The sequence below is a fragment of the Brachionichthys hirsutus genome, chromosome 24 (genome assembly GCF_040956055.1).
Source record: "Brachionichthys hirsutus isolate HB-005 chromosome 24, CSIRO-AGI_Bhir_v1, whole genome shotgun sequence".
NCBI classification, from domain to species: Eukaryota; Metazoa; Chordata; class Actinopteri; order Lophiiformes; family Brachionichthyidae; genus Brachionichthys; species Brachionichthys hirsutus.
Genome location: NC_090920.1, coordinates 4,889,679 through 4,909,902, shown reverse-complemented (window position 1 = coordinate 4,909,902; position 20,224 = coordinate 4,889,679). Strand labels below are relative to the sequence as shown.

Below are 20,224 nucleotides of genomic sequence, written 5' to 3'. Positions count from 1 at the left end.
ACAATAACCAGTGAAACTGTCGTCTGCAGGGTGGAGCAAGCAGGACAGTCGTTGGTAAAGCAAACAGTGGTGGGTTCTAAAAGGCAGCGGAGAATGAATCTACACAAACTATTATACGTAACATTAAGTGATTTAAGAATTGTAGCTGTCGTGTTTTGATAAATTATATCACAATAATAAGATTAAGTGGTGTACTATTGACGTTTTTATGGAATAACATAGAATGAGATTTTGATTTATTGAGAAGAAGTTTATTGGCATGAAGCCATAACTGTACTCTATCAAAATCAATCTGAAGTGAGTGCTGAATGTCCATAATATTTTCTTTTGTGCAGTAAATAATAGTGTCGTCAGCATAAAGTTGAATATTACAGTCTGCGAAGGAAAGGGGGAGATCATTAATAAAGATCGAAAATAATAGAGGACCAAGAGAGGAGCCCTGGGGCACACCCCTATCTATAGCTTGAAAATTCGAGTGCTAATTTTTAAATGAGACGCATTGTTGACGGTGATGGAGAAATGAATTAAAACAAAGAAGCGAAAACTTATCAAGACCGATCGAATGCAATTTGTCCAATAAAAGATAATGATCAACCATATCAAAAGCCTTTGTAATGTCAATAAATAAAGCACCAGTAAGACAGCTGTTATCAAAGCCTGTGAAAATATCATTGGTAAACTTGAGTAAAGCAGAGGACGTAGAAAAAAATGGTCTAAAACCTGGGTTGGACAGAAGATAGAATATTATTTTCAAATAAATAATCCGAGAGCTGATTGAAAATAAGTTTTTCAAAGACTTTAACAATGCTATTAATAATAGATATAGGTCTATAATTATTGAGTTTCCCAGGGTCTCCCCCCCTTGTGAAGGGGAATCACTCTCGCACATTTCCAGTCACAAGGTACCTCACAAGAGGAAAAAGATAAATTAGTGAAGAATGTTTTGGCATGGAAATGTAAGGAAATGAACGTGGAACATTAACAAATACAGGTTTGCTCAGGAGAATTAAAAACACTCTACGGTCACAATAGAGTCCTTTGTCTCTTTAAGGAATGCAGGTTCAAAGGCTTCATCTCGGCAACGCCAAAGAAGGTGTCATGAGAGCTCGACCAAAGAAGAAATGAGAAACTCTAAAACGTTTCTCCTCAACAGTCCGTGTCCCTTTAACAGGCTGAGGTAGAGGTTCATGTATCTTTGCATAGTTAAGTTTCAATGTCAGTTGAGGTGTGTGTGTGTCTGTTTTGCATCTCACGGGAACCGGAGGGCAATCCGTCAGTCAGTCAATCCGAGCCAGCCACAGAGAAGGAGCCCCCCCCCCCACGACAACTGGTGATGCACCAGTATAGGTAGTAGGTGACGGAGCCCACCCCCCAGTGGCTGCACCAGAGTGACCCGCGGTGGCCAGACTCCAGTCCAGTGGAGATTGACTAAACATTTCTGAATCGACTTTCTGCTTCCCACTTCCCACATAATATTACATCAACCGACTTGAACCGCTGAGCCCGGCATGCTGTCATCGTTTGTAACGTAGATCTGAGACACGGTACAGCGCAGGAAGTACAACAGTCGGAGAATGACAATCACAAGAGTGATGGCTTCCAACAGAATTTTATTAATAATGACTAAAGGTATTTGCTCCACCATCCCTCCTCTGGAGGCGTGGCAACGACCCACGGCTCAATATTACTGTCACTATTGTAGAAAGATTTCGGCAGAACCGGTCTCCGGGCGGGCGCAGACGAGACATGGTATTTTATGTACCTTATATCATCTTTTGAGATTTCTCCTTATCAGCAGGTGCATTTCTGTCCTTCACCCCAGGATCGTCTACTTGTTCTTTCGTATCTCGTGTGTTTTCCTTTTCTTGGCGCCCTGCAGTAACGCGCCGAGTGTCCTCTCTGATAGGGCTACCTCTGCCGTGATAAAACACTTCTTCTTCTTCCCCATCACAAAACACGTCATTAGACTTCCTGTCCTGTTTTTTGGGGTTTTGTGCGACTCTCTCTGCATGTCATGAATTCAGACAGAGTTCTGTTTAAACACTGCTAATAAAATAAAATGCACATGATCTACTGTGTAGAGGGAAATGCATATAAGACTAATATCAATCCAGTTTTCGCATTACAAAAGAAAGCCATACAAATTATTAGTATATATATATATATATATATTATAAACTCATACTAATTCGTTTGATCTTAACGGCATTTTCTTCATTGCTATCCAGAATATAGACGTAAGCAGGGAGCAGACATATTTAAGGACGGCAGCTTTCTTACCTTTTCTCTCCTCTGTCTGTCAAACTACCTGCTCTGACTGGGGGTGTTGCGGCCTATTAACCTGCTGCACAAGTCCCTGCCCACAGCCACACCTCTCTCTCTCTCTCTCTCTCTCTCTCTGTGTGTGTGGTTTTGGTTAAAGTGCTTCTTGCTTGCATGAAACACTGAGAGCGCTTTTCCAAGTCTTGACATTCACAAACTCCTCCTGTCTGAGATTCTGAGATCTGATTGGTCCAGTGTGGCCTTACGAGTTCTGAGGATCTCTAAAGGTCGATGGCGTTCCAGAGCCTTCAGTCATTGCGCTGCTCCTCTGTGTTTCGGTGCAGGAGGCGGACGCCCTTCTCTTTATTTAAGAGTGTACTCAACACTTCCCTTAAACCTGTTACTCAAATGAAGGTGCAGCCAGCAGGAGATCACAGCTCTGTTCCTGGATCCACCGGGTCCATCCTGGAGCAGAGATCCCGCTGTTGCCGTTACATCGGATCTTGGTTGGTCCCATCTGGGAACGCTGCTCTTTCTGCTCTCCATGCACCAACTTGCACCGCCGCCGGTCCTTGGTGGCGCCGGTGTCAGCAGCTACCGTGTTCTGTCAGACACCCACTTAGCGCTGATCTGTTCTGTAGACGTCCGCATTGTGTGCACGAACATCTCTGTTCAGTCGACTAGCATCTCTGATTTCCTTAGCTGGATCGATATCTGTGTCCAGAGGAGGGTCATCAAATGGAGCAGGAACACCTGCCTCTCTCAAAGAGTCCAAAACAGGCGTTTTGCTGTTTCTGAGAGGATATCGGCCTGTAAAAACTCAGTGCAGTATTCGATGTGAATGCAAAGAGCCAAAGAGCCACATGCGGCTCGGGGGCCGCGGGTTGGCCAGGCCTGCACCGCCACTGTACAGAGGAATGGCTGTTATGAATGAGGAGTCCCGTAGCTGCAGCGGGCAGCACGGTGGCGCAGTGTGTAGTGCTGTTGCCTCACAGTGAGACGGGCACAGGTTCAAATCCAAGATGGGGGCCTGTCTGTGAGGAGTTTGCACGTTCTCCCCGTGTCTGTTTGGGTTCTCTCTGGGTTCTTCCCGTGTCTGTTTGGGTTCACTCCGGGTTCTCCCCGTGTCTGTGTGGGTTCTCTGCGTGTCTGGGTGGGTTCTCTCCGGGTTCTCCCCATGTCTGTGTGGGTTCTCTCCGTGTCTGGGTGGGTTCTCTCCGGGTTCTCCCCGTGTCTGTTTGGGTTCTCTCTGGGTTCTCCCCGTGTCTGCGTGGGTTCTCCCCGTGTCTGTGCGGGTTCTTTCTGGGTTCTCCCCGTGTCTATGTGGGTTCTCTCTGGGTTCTCCCCGTGTCTGCGTGGGTTCTCTCCGGGTTCTCCCCGTGTCTGTTTGGGTTCTCTCCGGGTTCTCCGCGTGTCTGTGTGGGTTCTCTCCGGGTTCTCCCCGTGTCTGTGTGGGTTCTCCCCGTGTCTGCGTGGGTTCTCTCTGGGTTCTCCCCGTGTCTGTTTGGGTTCTCTCTGGGTTCTCCCCGTGTCTGCATGGGTTCTCCCCGTGTCTGTGCGGGTTCTCTCTGGGTTCTCCCCGTGTCTGTTTGGGTTCTCTCTGGGTTCTCCCCATGTCTGTGTGGGTTCTCTCCGTGTCTGTGTGGGTTCTCTCCGGGTTCTCCCCGTGTCTGTGTGGGTTCTCTCCGGGTTCTCCCCGTGTCTGTGTGGGTTCTCTCTGGGTTCTCCCCGTGTCTGTTTGGGTTCTCTCCGGGTCCTCCCCGTGTCTGTGTGGGTTCTCTCTGGGTTCTCCCCGTGTCTGTTTGGGTTCTCTCCGGGTCCTCCCCGTGTCTGTGTGGGTTTTCTCTGGGTTCTCCCCGTGTCTGTGTGGGTTCTCCCTGTGTCTATGTGGGTTCTCTCTGGGTTCTCCCCGTGTCTGTGTGGGTTCTCGCCGGGTTCTCCCCGTGTCTGGGTGGGTTCTCTCCGGGTTCTCCCCGTGTCTGGGTGGGTTCTCTCCGGGTTCTCCCCGTGTCTGTGTGGGTTCTCTCTAGGTTCTCCCCGTGTCTGTTTGGGTTCTCTCCGGGTTCTCCCCGTGTCTGTGTGGGTTCTCTCCGTGTCTGGGTGGGTTCTCTCCAGGTTCTCCCCGTGTCTGCGTGGGTTCTCTCTGGGTTCTCCCCGTGTCTGAGTGGGTTCTCTCCGGGTTCTCCCCGTGTCTGTGTGGGTTCTCTCCGTGTCTGGGTGGGTTCTCTCCGGGTTCTCCCCGTGTCTGTGTGGGTTCTATCCGTGTCTGGGTGGGTTCTCTCCGGGTTCTCCCCGTGTCTGAGTGGGTTCTCTCCGGGTTCTCCCCGTGTCTGCGTGGGTTCTCTCCGGGTTCTCTGACTGCATAATGCTGCAGGTTCGTTGCTGGTCTGTAAATCTGAGGATGCAGTGAAAAGTACAGAATCTGCTTTGATTGCGAGATTTATTTTCCAGCCGCGACAACATCGCGAGAAACGGTGGTTATAATCTCGCGATGTTTGCGCTCTGCATTTTTCGACGCGTCGGTCAAGTGGTCAAGATAACAAATGTTACCCAGCGACCAACCGGAAGCGTCGTCTGGTGTTCGATTTGAATTAAATGTCGAAAATGGAATGGTGGTAATTACTTTCTCTGAATGTCCTGTGAATTATTAAAACAGGATAATTTCAGAGCCGCCACATTTTCGGTTTATCTGCGCAGTCTTCACGGGACGCGCGTCGAGACTTTTATTTTGGCGGCTGCGGGTGCTTTCCTGCGTGTTCGGGCTCCTTTAACTCGTCCCGCCAGCTTCACCTGGATAACCAGCCGACATCAGCTGAGTTTACATCAAAGTAGCGAAAAGACAAAAAAAAATCTACGTCGTCCAAAATTTGGTTATTTCCAAGTGACGCCGAGCCGCCGCGCGAATGGAATAAACTCGCGTATAACGGGAACAAATAGACGCGGAGGAGGCATTAGCGTTGAGTCAAACCCGGCAAACAAAGAGGTCTTCTTCCAGCGACAACATTTTTCCTCCGTATTCTCTAGTTATGAGTCATGTGGCCGTCGAAAGTGTTCACGGTCTGGAGCAGCAGGTAAGCGGCTCGCGTTTCTACCGACGCCGTCGTTTCTGCGAATAAAGGCAGGGACGAGTGTTAGCTCGCCGGCTAGCTTGGGAACACCGCTAACGAGATGCTATCGCGTAAGCTAGCGTCGGGTGCGCTTCAATTGACACCCTTCTGCGGCCGGTGGCGTTCTGCCTTCCGTTTATCGGTCGGAATAAAGCTGCTTTTACCGCAGAATTATACTCAAATGACAAACGGGAACTATTATTAAGTTGCTAAATGCTAATTGTGACTGCGGATAACCTCTTACTCAAAATAGAGAGTTTAATGACCAGTAGCGCCGGAGCAGGTTCGCCGGCCCTCCCCGGTGCGCATATGAAACGCACCCTTGAAATGCTATCTTCGCTGCGTTTGTCTCGCAAAGCGTGATGGAATAATAAAATGGAGTCATGCTGAGATGGAAGCATCAGCGCTGGCACGCCGGTGATCGGTGTTTGACAGCGTTGCGCAGTTTTCGTGCGTCTCTCGACGCGCCCGGGAGGTGATCGAACGCTCCTTTTCTCCTGCGTCACCGCGACGCCGTCTCGCCTCTGTCTGGCTGGGCCGACGGTCGAGCAGCGGCCGCAGGGTGCCGTGCGTTTCCCGGTTGATGTTGCGGAGGGACTTTACGGGCCAAATGTTCAGCGCCGAGCTCATGAACGCCTTGTGCAAGCCCCGTGAGAGGCGGGATGCGACCGAGCTGCGCTGGGTACGTGTCCGCGAGGAGAGGAGAGGAGAGGAGAGGAGAGGAGAGGAGAGGAGCGGAGCATCCCGCCGGGACGGGATTCCGTTTAACGCGAAAAGAAGCGCACCGAATCCGCTGACGTCACCGGCTAGCGCTTTGCGTTTTGCTCAGGTGTTCAAGCTAATGTGCGGGTTTTCTGTTTCCGACATTTAAAGACGTCCTTTAAATGTCGACCAGGTCTACGAGCGAACGTGTTCCTGTGGCTTTAGATGGGGAGAGCATTGAACTTGAACCTAAAGGGGACCGTCTTGTGTCTCTGTCTTTTCTCTGTCCAGCTCGCTGTCCTGGACATGAGTGGAGCCGATGGACAAGCTGGAGGGACAAACCGTAAGCAGCCGGATGTGCTCGTCGAGGCGTTCCGCCGCTTCGTTTCCGCCGCTTCGTTTCCGCTTTCCGCCGAGCGGACGCCAGGATTTATTTTTACCTGCACGCTTAATAAGCCGTAATAATTCTCTGGAGCGTCGCTGAGGCAGCAGACCCTCCAGAGACGCCCCGTAATCGGGGAGGACAGGGACGTTGACATCAAGGCCACTCCAGAACAGTCACATTATTATTACTCCGATTGATTAGCCTCAGTCAGGCGCCTGAAGGTTCTAACGCCGTACATGTCCGTCTCTGTCTGCAGGGCGGTACATTCCTCCCCATTTACGGAACCAAGACGCTTCAAAAAATGGTGTGTATCATGAAGCCGAGCCTCCCCGCCGGGCTCCGTGGAAACCAACAAAGTGCGCCTTACGTTTGTTGACTTCCCGGGCCTAGCTTAAAACAGGATTCATCTCGGCTGTTTATCAGGAGCAGCGTAGTGAAAATATTTATGTTGTATTTCTGTATACATAAACAAACAAAACGCCCCCCCCCCCCCCCCTTTTTGAACCAGCGGTCTGCTTTCCGGTGTCGAGCCTTTATCCGTTATTTATGAGAAACGCCTGGACTGAAACGCTGTCTTCGTGTCCAGTAGGAAACGCCTTCGCCGCTGCCCGACAGGGGGCCTACACGATCGGGCCTGCCGCCGGCTGTAAGTGACCCCCCCCCCCCCCCTTTAACATTTCTGTGATGTCATGTATGAGTAGGTCTGCTCATGTCTAGGACCGAGCGAAAAGACAGTGGCGCCGATGAGTGATGGCGTTCAGCGTTTAGAGGGACGGAGTAGAAGAAGTAAAAGACGGGACGTTTTTGGACTCGCACCTCAGTCACTTTTTATTTTATACATGTTTTCACCACGATTAAACTCAAACCACCGAGAACCACGAAACCTGAGAGGAAGAGCAACGACTGGGACTTAAACCTAAAACATGTTGCACATCAGATTCTCTACTTTAACTATCAATTCAATTTTGTTTCTTTAGTTCCAGATCACAACAGAAAGTTATCTCCACGCACTTTACAGGGTGAGCAGGGAAAGACAGGCACTTTGGAGACGGAGGCAAGGGACAAACTCACTTTAACAGGAAGAAACCCTGGACAGAGCCTGGGCTCATGGTGGACCGACATCTGTCAGAGAGGGAGAGAGAGAGAGACGAAAACATAATGTAACACATCGGCTGCTGAACAAGATACTGTCTGAAGAGCTATAAATGCTAATGCTAGCTAAAGGGACATCAGTGGTGAGGGACACAGGTCCAGGTTCTGCAGCACCACGGACAGAAGGACCTGCAGACAGACAGAAAGAGGGACAAACAGAGGGAGAGAGAGCGTTTACTGGAATCAGACTATGAAAACTAAAACAAATTCTAATCGTATTGAAGCGGTTGGATTGATTCCCATGATGCATCGGGGGGTCAGACGGCCGTATTACTAGTGTAGATGTTTTCCTCTCACTGCGTGCCGTTTCATTTGTGTCCCACGCCGAGACGCTTGCTTCTCTCTCTACGCAGATGGTTGGGACGCGGGACGCAATAACTTCGTCAATGGTTACCACGACAACCGCATGGCCGCCGGCAACACGTTCAACCGCGGTCCGCCTCGCATGGAGCGGGGCCGAGGCGGCATTGGCGGAGGCTACCGGGGCAACAGGGGCGGAGCCTTCAACCCCATCAACCCTGTCCAGCCAATGGGTTTTGCCAGCTACGAAAATAAAGGTAACTCTGACTCACCTGTGGAAAATAATAACTCCTGTTTAGTCGAAGTGTTCCCCGTTTGAACTCTGTCCTCTCCTCGGACCCACAATGCACTAACGTCTTTCATTCTCCGTTAGACGTCAGCGGCTGGAACACGGCGAAGGATGCCTACAGCAACTTCAGCAACAACCGGGGGAAGTCTGTGTTCTACAACGACAGAGGCGGCGCCAGCAGAGGGAGGTAAGGAGCTGAAGCAACAGCGGCTGTGAGTGGAGGCGCCGCCGCTCGCCCAATGAAATCCTTTGCTGCGGGTAATGAGGAACCCGAAGATGCTGCCATCTGCCCCTGGCTGCAGGGAAAGTCGGTGCCTCCGTTCCATCTTTGTTTCTTTGGGCTGCATTCAGGTTTGAGCATGGCGGATTTAGTGGAGGAGGAGGAGGGGGAGGAGGAGGAGGAAACAGCCGCTGGGTGGAGGAGCCCAGAGATGAAGGAGACTGGTCTAAGCCGACACCTCGTAACGAACGCGTTGAGCAGTGAGTCCGCTTGTACTGATCAAGAGACGCACATCGGTTGTGTTTTTATGTCAGAACAATTAAACAACCGGATTACAAAGCTAAGAGATGCTCTCTGGACTCTCTGGACCAATGAGCTGTCATCTTTCCTCTGCAGTGAGTTGTTCTCCGCCAGCAACACTGGGATCAACTTTGAGAAATACGACGACATTCCCGTTGAGGCCACGGGACAGAACTGCCCTCCCCACATTGAGAGTGTAAGCGGCTGTTCACCCTGAGAGTCCTTCACACCAGCCGCGTGACGTCTCCGTGCCATTAAATGTCTTTGACTGTGTGCTTGCAGTTCCAAGACGTCGACCTGGGTGAGATTATTATGGGCAACATAGCTCTGAGTCGTTACACCAGACCGACCCCTGTCCAGAAGTACGCCATCCCCATCGTCAAGTCAAAGCGAGACGTCATGGCCTGTGCTCAGACCGGTAGGACACGCAAGCAAGATGCGTACAATACAACTTGAGATTGATAGTACAATAAAGCAACGATGAATGTGCCCGTAGGTTCTGGGAAGACTGCAGCGTTCTTGCTGCCCATCCTGAGCCAGATCTACACCGAAGGGCCCGGAGAGGCTCTGAATGTAGCTAAAGTGTCTGGACAGGTGACGGCATCCTCTCTCTGAGATCCTATAGTGGCTTGTAGTTTGTTCTGTAGTGGCTTGTAGTCTGAATCGTACGGTGGTCTGGGTTCAGGTTTTTACATGCATTGTGTTCCATAGCAGTATGCCGAGGAAGAGTACCACAGACGCAGTGTTTGCGTTGAGGCTAGCGATGGAGACGTACAGGGAAGGTCGGAAGGAGCTGCCTTGTGTCTTTGTAGATCTAGAGAAAGCCTATGACAGGGTGCCCAGAGGGGAACTGTGGTACTGCATGAGGAATCTGGAGTGGCAGAGAAGTGTGTCAGAGTAGTTCAGGACATGTATAACAGCAGTGAAGTGTGCAGCAGGAGTAACGGGGGAGTTTAGTGTAGAGGTGGGATGCACCAGGGATCAGCTCTGAGTCCTTTTTGTTGCCATGGTGATGGATAGAGTAACAGATGAGGTGAGACAGGAAGCTCCTCTGAATATGATGTTTGCAGATGACATTGTGATCTGCAGGTAGAGGAGAATCTAGAGAAGTGGAGGTCTGCTCTAGAAAAGAGAGGAATGAAGGTGAGCAGGAGTAAAACAGAGTACATGTGTGTACATGAGAAGGTCCCAGGGGGGACAGTGAAGCTACAAGGAAGAGACGTAAAGAAGGGAGAGGACTTCAGGTACCTCGGGTCAACAGAGCAGAGTGATGGAGAGAATGTGGAAAGGAGGTGGAATTTAGGAAAAACAAGACTAAAGGTATTTGGTAATGGAGGAGATGATGTGCGAAGTGAAATTAATCTGGATGGGGTGATTAAAGTAAATTAAATTACATTTTTAATGACTTTCTCTTTCTCCAGATGTTGAAGGAGGCTAATGTTTTTTTTTTTTTGAGCTGCTGGTGGGGGTCCAGCTTTTGGGTCTCGTATGTAGCCGAGTCACTAAATGTATTGGAATTAGAGCTGCGACTCACTCTTGATAGTTCTTTGGTTTCGCCCCCATCCAGCCATGAAATGAAGTATTACGGTAGATGGAGCGCAGCGCCTCCATGTGGTGATCGGGAAGAGGCTTCTTCTGCCTGTGACTGGCTGAACTGGTGTTGTCTTACAGGACAATGGAAAGTTCGGGCGTCGTAAGCAGTACCCCATGTCTCTGGTATTGGCTCCAACCAGAGAGCTGGCGCTGCAGATCTACGATGAATCCAGGAAGGTAGGAACCTGCACCAACACACGCAAACCGACCCTGTCCCGCTCGTCTTTAAAAAAAAAAAAAACCCGAGTCACAACCGAGCAAATAACCGAACTTTCGTTTTTTCATTGTCAACAAAAACATCGTTCCTCATAGCGGGTCCGAATGTTAAGTAGCCCGGTATGGCTTTACTTCAAAAAGCCCGATACGAACGACAACCTACAAATTATGCAGAGGACAAAAAGTTGTAGCACAAGCAATCGAATCGACGCTCAAGATTAAAGCGATACCGCTGGAAACGGCTCGACGATAAAGCTTGAAGGTAAGTTCTCAGATCAATAGTGTTCAGTGTACCCGGGAGTATCACCAACTGGATACGCTCGTAACAATTTTGCGGCTGAAGAGACGAGCTAATCGGGAGTTGCAAAAGACGGTTCCGGGCGACGGCAGTCTTGCATGTTGAAGGCGCCGGAGAAGTCTACAGTTAGAAATGAGCTTATCATTTGAGGCGACCAAATAATAATAATGGTAGTTGGCGAAAAGCTAAGTAGCGGATATGTTGAACTGTCTGTTGGAGATTGTTTTCCGACAGTATCTTGAGAAATATTCGTCTTTATTCTTGTCTTTGTTCAATTTTTTTATTTATTTATTCTGTCTGAATTGGAAAAACTTTGTAATAAAAGTTCAACTATTAACAATCTTGTTGCAAAATGGTCCTGGTAGCGTATTTTGGATCGTTGCCATTAATGCGTCAATTTCTGCCCCAAAACATGTTTAAAAGTGCTATTTATCATTTATGACTATTCAAATGAAATAGCTTCTTGCTGTAGCATTTCGCTATGAAATATCAGACCACTATTTCGAGGCCTGGCTGTAGCTACGCATTTACGTATTTAAAACGTATAAACTGCAGGTAAGTGATCAATATTCAAACATTTTGTTGACCCATTCTTTGCTGAACAACTTGCCTTTCCCAGACAGAACCTTCGTTTTGCTAATATAGTTTGTTGTTTGTCGTGTAACAATTTGTGACAAGCTTCTCACAGACTCGACTAAGAATGAACCAAACCGAAACCCGAGGGCCGAATCCCACAACCTCTCCCCGTTTGCCGTTTGCCGGTCCGCAGTTCTCCTACCGATCCAGAGTGCGTCCCTGTGTCGTGTACGGTGGAGCAGACATCGGGCAGCAGATACGAGACCTGGAGAAAGGCTGCCACCTGCTGGTGGCCACGCCTGGAAGACTGGTGGACATGATGGAGCGGGGCAAGATCGGACTGGATTTCTGCAAGTAAGAAATGAACAGGCGGAGGCGGAGCCTGAGGACGCGGTGGCGTTCCGATTCCAGCTTCACCGTCGGTCGCGTCGTGTCGTCCCGTTGTTCGAGTTGAGCTTCGTTTGGGAGGCTCGACCTGCTTCCTCTTGTCGTCCCTGCAGCTACCTGGTCCTGGATGAGGCCGATCGCATGCTGGACATGGGATTTGAACCCCAGATAAGACGCATTGTGGAGCAGGACACGATGCCTCCCAAAGGCATTCGGCACACCATGATGTTCAGCGCGACCTTTCCGAAAGAGATCCAGGTAGCCACGCGGCGCACGTTTACAGTACGCATGATGATCAATATATGTATTAGATAGGATGGTAGAGCAGTACGAGTACAGTCAAACAATGGTGTGTATTACAGTACAAGTACAGTCAAACAATGGTGTGTATTACAGTAAAAGTACAGTCAAACAATGGTGTGTATTACAGTACGAGTACAGTCACACAGTAGCATGTATTACAGTACAAGTACAGTCAAACAATGGTGTGTATTACAGTACAAGTACAGTCAAACAATGGTGTGTATTACAGTACAAGTACAGTCAAACAATGGTGTGTATTACAGTACAAGTACAGTCAAACAATGGTGTGTATTACAGTACGAGTACAGTCAAACAATGGTGTGTATTACAGTACGAGTACAGTCAAACGATGGTGTGTATTACAGTACAAGTACAGTCAAACAATGGTGTGTATTACAGTACAAGTACAGTCAAACGATGGTGTGTATTACAGTACAAGTACAGTCAAACAATGGTGTGTATTACAGTACAAGTACAGTCAAACAATGGTGTGTATTACAGTACAAGTACAGTCAAACAATGGTGTGTATTACAGTACAAGTACAGTCAAACAGTGGCGTGTATTACAGTACAAGTACAGTCACACAGTAGCATGTATTACAGTACAAGTACAGTCACACAGTAGCGTGTATTACAGTACAAGTACAGTCAAACAATGGTGTGTATTACAGTACAAGTACAGTCACACAGTAGCGTGTATTACAGTACAAGTACAGTCAAACAATGGTGTGTATTACAGTACAAGTACAGTCACACAGTAGCATGTATTACAGTACAAGTACAGTCAAACAATGGTGTGTATTACAGTACAAGTACAGTCACACAGTAGCATGTATTACAGTACAAGTACAGTCAAACAATGGTGTGTATTACAGTACAAGTACAGTCACACAGTAGCATGTATTACAGTACAAGTACAGTCACACAATGGTGTGTATTACAGTACAAGTACAGTCACACAGTAGCATGTATTACAGTACAAGTACAGTCAAACAATGGTGTGTATTACAGTACAAGTACAGTCACACAGTAGCATGTATTACAGTACAAGTACAGTCAAACAATGGTGTGTATTACAGTACAAGTACAGTCAAACAGTAGCATGTATTACAGTACAAGTACAGTCACACAATGGTGTGTATTACAGTACAAGTACAGTCAAACATCCTGTCTAAGAGGAGCATTTCTAAAAAGCCCTTGCGGTCTTGTTTCCGTTGAAAGTCCTTCGTACATAAATGATCGACATTTAACAATACAAATAAAATAAAAGTAAATTACTCCACAGATGCAAAATAACAATAACAATGGGTGTCACTAAATCTGTGGAGGTGTTTATTCAGGTATGCAGGGATTGAGGGGACTGAGGGCAGAGCTGCATTGACTATTTTAAATGCCAATCCCATTTTGAGTTGTTTAACCCTGTCTTCTACCCTGAGCCATTTTAGGCTAGCAAAATGTCCAGGAAGAAGGTGGGTCATGGGCCCCAGATTGAGGAGTAGCCCAATCAGTTTGTTTTGGGAGGTTTGGAGCCTGGTTTTCAGGGACACTTTGATGTTTGAATACCAGGAGGTGCTAGCATAGAGGAGGTGCTAGCATAGAGGAGGTGCTAGCATAGAGGAGGTGCTAGCATAGAGGAGGTGCTAGCATAGTCAAAGAGGGGCTGAACGAGGCTCCAGCAAGCGTCCGGAGACAAAAGCAGACATTCTGCCCAAAGATCTTGTTCTCTGATTGACTTTTTTGATCACCTTAGTTGCCATACTATCACCAGATAGTTGTAACAGTAGCCATAACACTACTACTACTACTACTACTAATAATAATAATAGAGTATAAATGGACATGGAATAAGACTTTCTCTGCCTTCCAGATCCTGGCCAGAGATTTCCTGGAGGAGTACATCTTCCTGGCAGTGGGCCGAGTTGGGTCCACCTCGGAAAACATCACTCAGAAGGTGGTGTGGGTGGAGGAGAGCGACAAGAGGTCCTTCCTGTTGGACCTGCTCAGTGCGACAGGTGAGAGACGGCAACCGAAAACAAGAACCGGCCTCGATTCCCTGAGATGTTCGGCACACTGGATTTAATAGAATAAATGTTTCGCCTCTGTCAACTTGAGAATTTCGGATGCTACGAGTCGGGATAGGGGAAATAAACAATGCTTCGGAAACACCTGTTGGGAATGGTGTCCACACACACGCACACACACACACACACGCGTCATCGTCATCGTCGTCGTCCTTCCTCACGGCGAACATTTAGCCGTCTGGCGTTGCTTTTCTGCTGTTCACATGTTGGTCGTTTGGTCTGGTTTTTTATCTCAAGTCATCCCCAGCGAGGTACAGGACGGTACCGGAGACAACGTAGACAAGCCCGGTAAGGCCCGAGCAGAACCGAGCATGCGTCACCTCATCCTTTCATTTCGCTGTAACGTTCTGTGTGGGCCGAGCGCGCCTGTGTTCCTCACGTCTCTTTGGTTCCGTTTATTTACATCCAACATGCCTGTTGTATTTTCTTTTGTAGCTTAAGGTTGTTCCTTGTGGAGCATGTCGTGGTACATTTGTGTCGGAGCCGGTCCCTATAGAGTGTGAATGTGTGTCCTTCGTTCAGTTCCTGGGTCAGAGGTCACAGAGTCTTAATGTGACCTGCGACGGTGTTCAATGCCGTCGCGTCGGCCTCCGCTCTAAGCCGTAGCCAGATGGTTGTTTTCCGGCTGTAGTCAGGTCTTCTCATTGCCCCCCCGGCGGTGTATCTTAGCAGTATTCGCAGCCCGAGGACGGAAAGCAGCGTAAAACCTGCTGCGATCAGGTGGTCGGCGCGACGTTCTCTGCTAACCCCCGGCTGACGCGCTTCTTGGTTCATTCAGGCAAAGACTCGTTGACTCTGGTTTTTGTGGAGACCAAGAAAGGCGCCGACGCTCTGGAGGACTTCCTGTATCGGGAAGGCTACGCCTGCACCAGTATCCACGGCGACCGCTCGCAGCGAGATCGAGAGGAGGCCCTGAGCCAGTTCAGATCAGGAAAATGCCCCATTCTGGTGGCAACAGCGGTCAGCGAACACCAATCAAACTGTTTCCATGCCAACGTGAGCGCGTGGATGGCCTGACTGCGCGTGTGTGTGTGTGTGCGTGCGTCCTGCTCAGGTGGCAGCCCGGGGTCTGGACATTTCAAACGTGAAGCACGTCATTAACTTTGACCTGCCCAGCGACATCGAGGAGTACGTCCACAGGATTGGACGCACGGGACGAGTTGGAAACCTGGGTAAGACATTCCGGGGGTGTTGATCATCGTCTCCTTGGTTACGCGAGCTACTCGGGCGCCTCTGAGTGTCACCATTGACTGAGGGGGGAGGCTAGCAATAGGGACATCAGGGTTGGGGGCCGCAGGTTCAGGTTCTGCAGACGGAGGCAGAGAGATTACTGACGTATTTATAATGAATAACCAGAGAGGGAGGAGCTCAGCGTGGTAGGAGGTCGTGCCTCTGACAGCATATTGATTATTGTATTGATAGTGTCTGTCTCCCGAATAAGGGAGCTGATTCCACAATAAAGGAGCTTGATACTTAAGCTCCGCCCCCCCAGTCAGCTCTTACTGGCTCTATTTATGAACGCTCGTCGCTGTCGGCTTGCAGGTCTGGCCACGTCGTTCTTCAACGATAAGAATGTGAACATCACCAAGGACCTGCTGGACATCCTGGTTGAGGCCAAACAGGAAGTTCCCTCATGGCTCGAGAGCCTGGCCTATGAACACCAGCATAAGAGCAGCAGCAGGGGGCGCTCTAAGAGGTACCGCCCCTCCCGGACCCATGATCTTATTGCTGTTTATGGGTCTGTGCGCTGCACGTCTGCAGTCGCTTTGACTTTGACGCCGTCTTTGACTACCCTCAGGTTTGCCGGTGGTTTCGGAGCACGGGATTACCGCCAGACCGCTGCCGTGGGCAACGCGGGGGCGTTCGGGGGCCGCGGGGGACGCAGCCAGCCGGGGCATGGAGGGAATCGCGGATTCGGAGGTGAGGGTTATCCCCGTGACCTCGGCCGTCGCGTTGTCCCTCCCCATCTACGGGCGAATCCGTGTGACTGAGGGTCGATCTGAGGTTTGCTCTTTGTCCCCCCCTTCAGGGTTTGGCAGCTTCTACACCAGCGACAGCTACGGGGGCAGCTACTCGCACTCTCAAGTCGACTGGTGGGGCAACTAGGTTCATCCTCCTCCCTCTCACTCACCTCTTTCTTCGGTCATCCTCCTCCCTTCCTCCAGGCGGCTCCGCCCCGGGAGCCCAGGAACCCACGTGCATGTTATTAAACTATTTATACTCATTTATATAGTCCTCCTTCCATCCCCGTGAGCGCCGATCTTTCTGCCCCCCCCCGAGATTCTCCTTGTATCTTTCTCTCACCTCGGACTCGGCCACATTAGGGGATTTGAGTTGGTTACTTTACAACACTCGTCAGAGATTTAGCTGGTAGCGTCTAGCTCGCAGCATCCTTTTGTGTTTTTTGTGAGGACTTGATGGACTTTTTGTTGTTGTTGTTGTTTCCCTCTGAGCTTGGAGAGACAGGTAACCAATTATTTTAGAAGTTCCTCTAACACCCTGAGAGTAGATGGACACTTCAGGCGTACAGGAAGTGTTTTAAGTTTTACAAAATGGCTGTCGGTTGTCCAGAGGGAGATCGTTTTTTTTTCCTTTGTTTTTAGATTTGAACGTTTTGCTTCATTGTTTTTTGTCTGCATTGAAAAAAACAGACCGTTTATCCCTTCACATTTCTCCTTTGTGTGTAAATGCATCGCCACGTTGTAAATGGCCGCCCCCCCCCCCCAACAAAAAACCTTTTCTAAGACGCAGAGGTGTCTGATGGTCCGTTCAGACATTGTTCATTTACTGAGACAAAACGGGAAACGTCTCGCAGCGATGCTGCAAACTGTTTGTTTATTCCACCATAAAAGTACTTTTTTCCTTTCTTGAACGGAGGATCATTTGTTTCTGTGCTGTGCCTTTCGGAATTTAAACTTTGTGCATAGCTGGCTACCAGTACTGGTCACGTTTGACTAAAAAAAAAAAGTAGTTGATGTCATTTATTGCTTTCAGCATGGTTTTCTGTATATCTGGAAGGAAGCAAACTAGGCTTGAACTAAATCAAACCTTGGCAAAAAAACAAACAAACAATTGTATCACAAAAACCGCGATGAGGAAACACAAAGCGATTCCTTATCGGTCGTTTGCAGATGACATCTCTGAGTTTCCAGAGAGCATGTCGCCACTGTTGGAGCGTCACCGCCAGTGAGCGGCGATGACGCTGTGGTTCTATGCTTTTGGGAATGCGAGTCCGACTAAACGTGCCCCGAGTCACATCCAAACAGCTCTGGCTTAAAGCCGGAGTCGGGTTTCACAGAACCGTCCTGTCATTAAGTGCTGATCAGCAGCAGCAGCCACGTGTCCTCGCTCGATTAGCCAACCACCGGCGTGCGTTGGAAGCGTTGGCTTCTCCAGGGAGAGGAAGACGACGTTGAGTCGGTGGTAGACAAAGAGGCGAGAGTGGAGCTACGCCTCGACTAAAACATCCACGTGGCTGCCGCTGCTCCAACACTTGGTGCCACCACGCTCCTGGAAACCCCGGCCGACCTTCCACCGAACTCTGAAATCCTCGTCGACCTAAAGTTTCTCAAGGGGGGGGACGGGGGGGGGGGACACAAACTAAAAGAAACGAGTCAATTTTTCTTGCTCACTCTATCCTGGAGAGTTACATGATGAGTCTTCTCTAAAAAAAAAAAACAAGTCATTCCAGTTTTCCTGTCAGGTGTTTCGGATCTGTTGTGGTCAAGCTTCGCGGCAGAGATGGATCATTGAGGCAAAGTGGCTGCACAAGCGGGGGCAGGCTGACGTAGACGCCGGCTTGCCTCGGCGCAGGCGGGCCCGGACAGACGGAGTCCTCGTGTCCAACAATGGACAAGGACCATGAGCCAACCTAAAAGCGTAGAATATTAGATTCAGGGGAAGAGAAGAATCTCGGGACACCGATTGAAGCCAGCGTGGGTTCGGTGGGTTGTCGAGTCCCACAGTCTTTTGTCAAATGGCGACGCTGGATCGAGACTATTAGACGTACGCAAGCGTTGCTGTTGTTGTTTTGGTCAAGGAGTAGAATCCAATCCAGCTGCTGTCAGAATTCAGATATTTGGTCTTTGGTTTTATCGCAGCGAGTTTGACAGCAGATCACCAAAAACGAACTAGCTCCCGGTTTACCCGTTAGAAATGGGTTCCGACGTGATCGCAGTGAAAGGGTTAAAGTCCGTATTCAGAGACGGTTTGCGTAGGATCCGATGTTTGGATCATTTCCTGTTTAATCATCGACTTTGTGCTTTCCCCGTCGCAAAGACAAATATCGGTTGAATTGCCGGCCGGCGTGTCCGAAAGGTTTCGGCGCCTTTTAACCCATCGGGAGACGGAGAAGAGTCCGTCTTCGAGGAACGCGCAGCTTGACGAGCAATCGATGAGACGATAAGTTGGAATAAGCAGATGACAATCGGTTCCCCATCCGACGCTCCGTTGTACGTTGTTGGTCGTAATGGGCGCCTGAGCCAGCCGGTGGTTCCAGTAAGGACGCTCGACATCCGGCCGCCATCTTGGAGAGAATCTGCCAATCGAGTACGTGGCTAGCAGCTAGCGCTCTCTGTTGCGCTTCATGAGTAACGTTAGCGACGCGCTAATGGGGCCAGTTTTGTCGGCCATCGCTACCGGTAGGAGTAGCAAACGGTGGACCGAGCCGGGAAAAGATTCTAAAGGATTTACGCAGAAGGAAGATCGTTTAAGTCAAACTTCAGTTTACCTCAGTTTCATCTTATAATTTATATGTGATTTTTTGGAGTGTTATTCCGAGTACACGCGCACATATATGCAATGTGATGATCTACCGCAGATCGGACGTCTGCCTGCTCTAGAAACTGTGCTCCACCTCCCCTGGTAAAATGCCTCTGACCCCCCAACGACAGGGGGCGCCGTGCAGACGTGTCCTCCTTCCTCCTGCATGACTTTTGTTCAGCTATTTATTTTGTATTTTTTGGGCTGCTGTGTGCTCGGTGCCTTGGTTGGCTAGGGCTGGGTATTTCGACTGATGAACAATAACCGTTCGTTTTAAAGAAACAAGTGAAGAAGAATGGGAGGCAGACGCTTTTACTGACTCCGGTAAAAGATGGTGGTTCTGATCCAAGTTGGTGTAGCTGTAGATAAAACCCATCCCCCACTGTTGGGAGCGTTGAAGGGGGTCCGAGTGGTGCGGAGCTGCGCTGGTCGGACTGCTGCCCCCTGCTGGTGTGGAGGGGACCGTCGCTGCTCGTTCGTTGTCACTTTACAGTTTTATTTATTAGCGGTTTGATTATTTACTTGGATGCTCCAGGGTTGTGTTTTTTTTTTTTCGACACGGTTGGAGCTTTGCTAAACCTCGTCCTAACGCTGTTTCACGGAGCTTGGGGATTCATCGTAATTGGTTTCTCCTGCAGACGGGGAAAGGCGCCGGTTCGGCTGCGATCAGCTCCAAGGCGAGTCCTTAGCGGGTCCGTCCTAGAAACATGTCCCGGTCCTCGTGTTTGGCTAATGTTAGCCTAGTTTCAGAGAACATCGCATGGCTACAGATGCTCCTCCTGCTGTTGTTGTTGTTCAGGTGAGTAGTCTGTCAGACGGCGTTCGTGTGTTTCCCCCCCCCCCCCCCACTCGGCGGTGTGGGAGGAGCTATTGGGATGAAGAATACCCCCTTTGTGAGACGCAGAGCATCCTCGTTTAGAATGCAGCACTTTAGCTTGAGTTTCTTAAATCTTTTCGAAAACCTTTCGATGCCTTAACTTCAAGGGTGATGCCCAGCCCTCCTAGTGAGCATATACCACGTTACCTTGGCAACAGACGCATGGGACCATCGTTCCGGTAACCAGCTTGTCAGCGGTTTCGGCTGTCGGTGAATTTATTTATGGTGCTACGCTTTCATTGCTGCGGCCTGCAGGCCCCGCCCACCCGCCCGTCATAGAAGTCAAACAATCCTTCAGATACTTTAAACAGATCGTCGTTGTACTCCGACGTTGTACTTTACAGATCGTAGCACCGCCGGGTTCCTCCCCGGCGCCGTGTGCTTGTGCATGGAAAGGTTCTTCCAGGCGTGAAGC

General features: G+C 49.5%; 1 protein-coding gene across 1 annotated transcript; it reads left to right on the top strand.

Moving 5' to 3' along the window:
• Positions 1-5,050: 5,050 nt before the first annotated feature.
• LOC137911935 (ATP-dependent RNA helicase DDX3X-like) lies at positions 5,051-16,838 on the top strand. Its single transcript, XM_068756273.1, has 20 exons — positions 5,051-5,333; positions 6,363-6,414; positions 6,713-6,760; positions 7,043-7,102; positions 7,962-8,165; positions 8,282-8,384; positions 8,549-8,677; positions 8,814-8,913; positions 9,000-9,135; positions 9,214-9,311; positions 10,389-10,487; positions 11,594-11,754; positions 11,901-12,045; positions 13,958-14,102; positions 14,409-14,459; positions 14,950-15,131; positions 15,226-15,343; positions 15,714-15,867; positions 15,970-16,097; positions 16,201-16,838. Exons 1-20 carry the CDS (start codon positions 5,289-5,291, stop codon positions 16,275-16,277), a joined length of 2,235 nt encoding a protein of 744 aa, XP_068612374.1. The 5' UTR covers positions 5,051-5,288; the 3' UTR covers positions 16,278-16,838.
• Positions 16,839-20,224: the final 3,386 nt, after the last annotated feature.

Coding starts and splice junctions, on each gene's coding strand:
- LOC137911935 (XM_068756273.1), top strand. CDS start 5,289: ATGAGTCATGTGGCCGTCGAAAGTGTTCACGGTCTGGAGCAGCAG. Junction 12,046..13,957: donor CCTTTCCGAAAGAGATCCAG/GTAGCCACGCGG, acceptor TCTGCCTTCCAG/ATCCTGGCCAGAGATTTCCT. Junction 15,344..15,713: donor GGGACGAGTTGGAAACCTGG/GTAAGACATTCC, acceptor GTCGGCTTGCAG/GTCTGGCCACGTCGTTCTTC.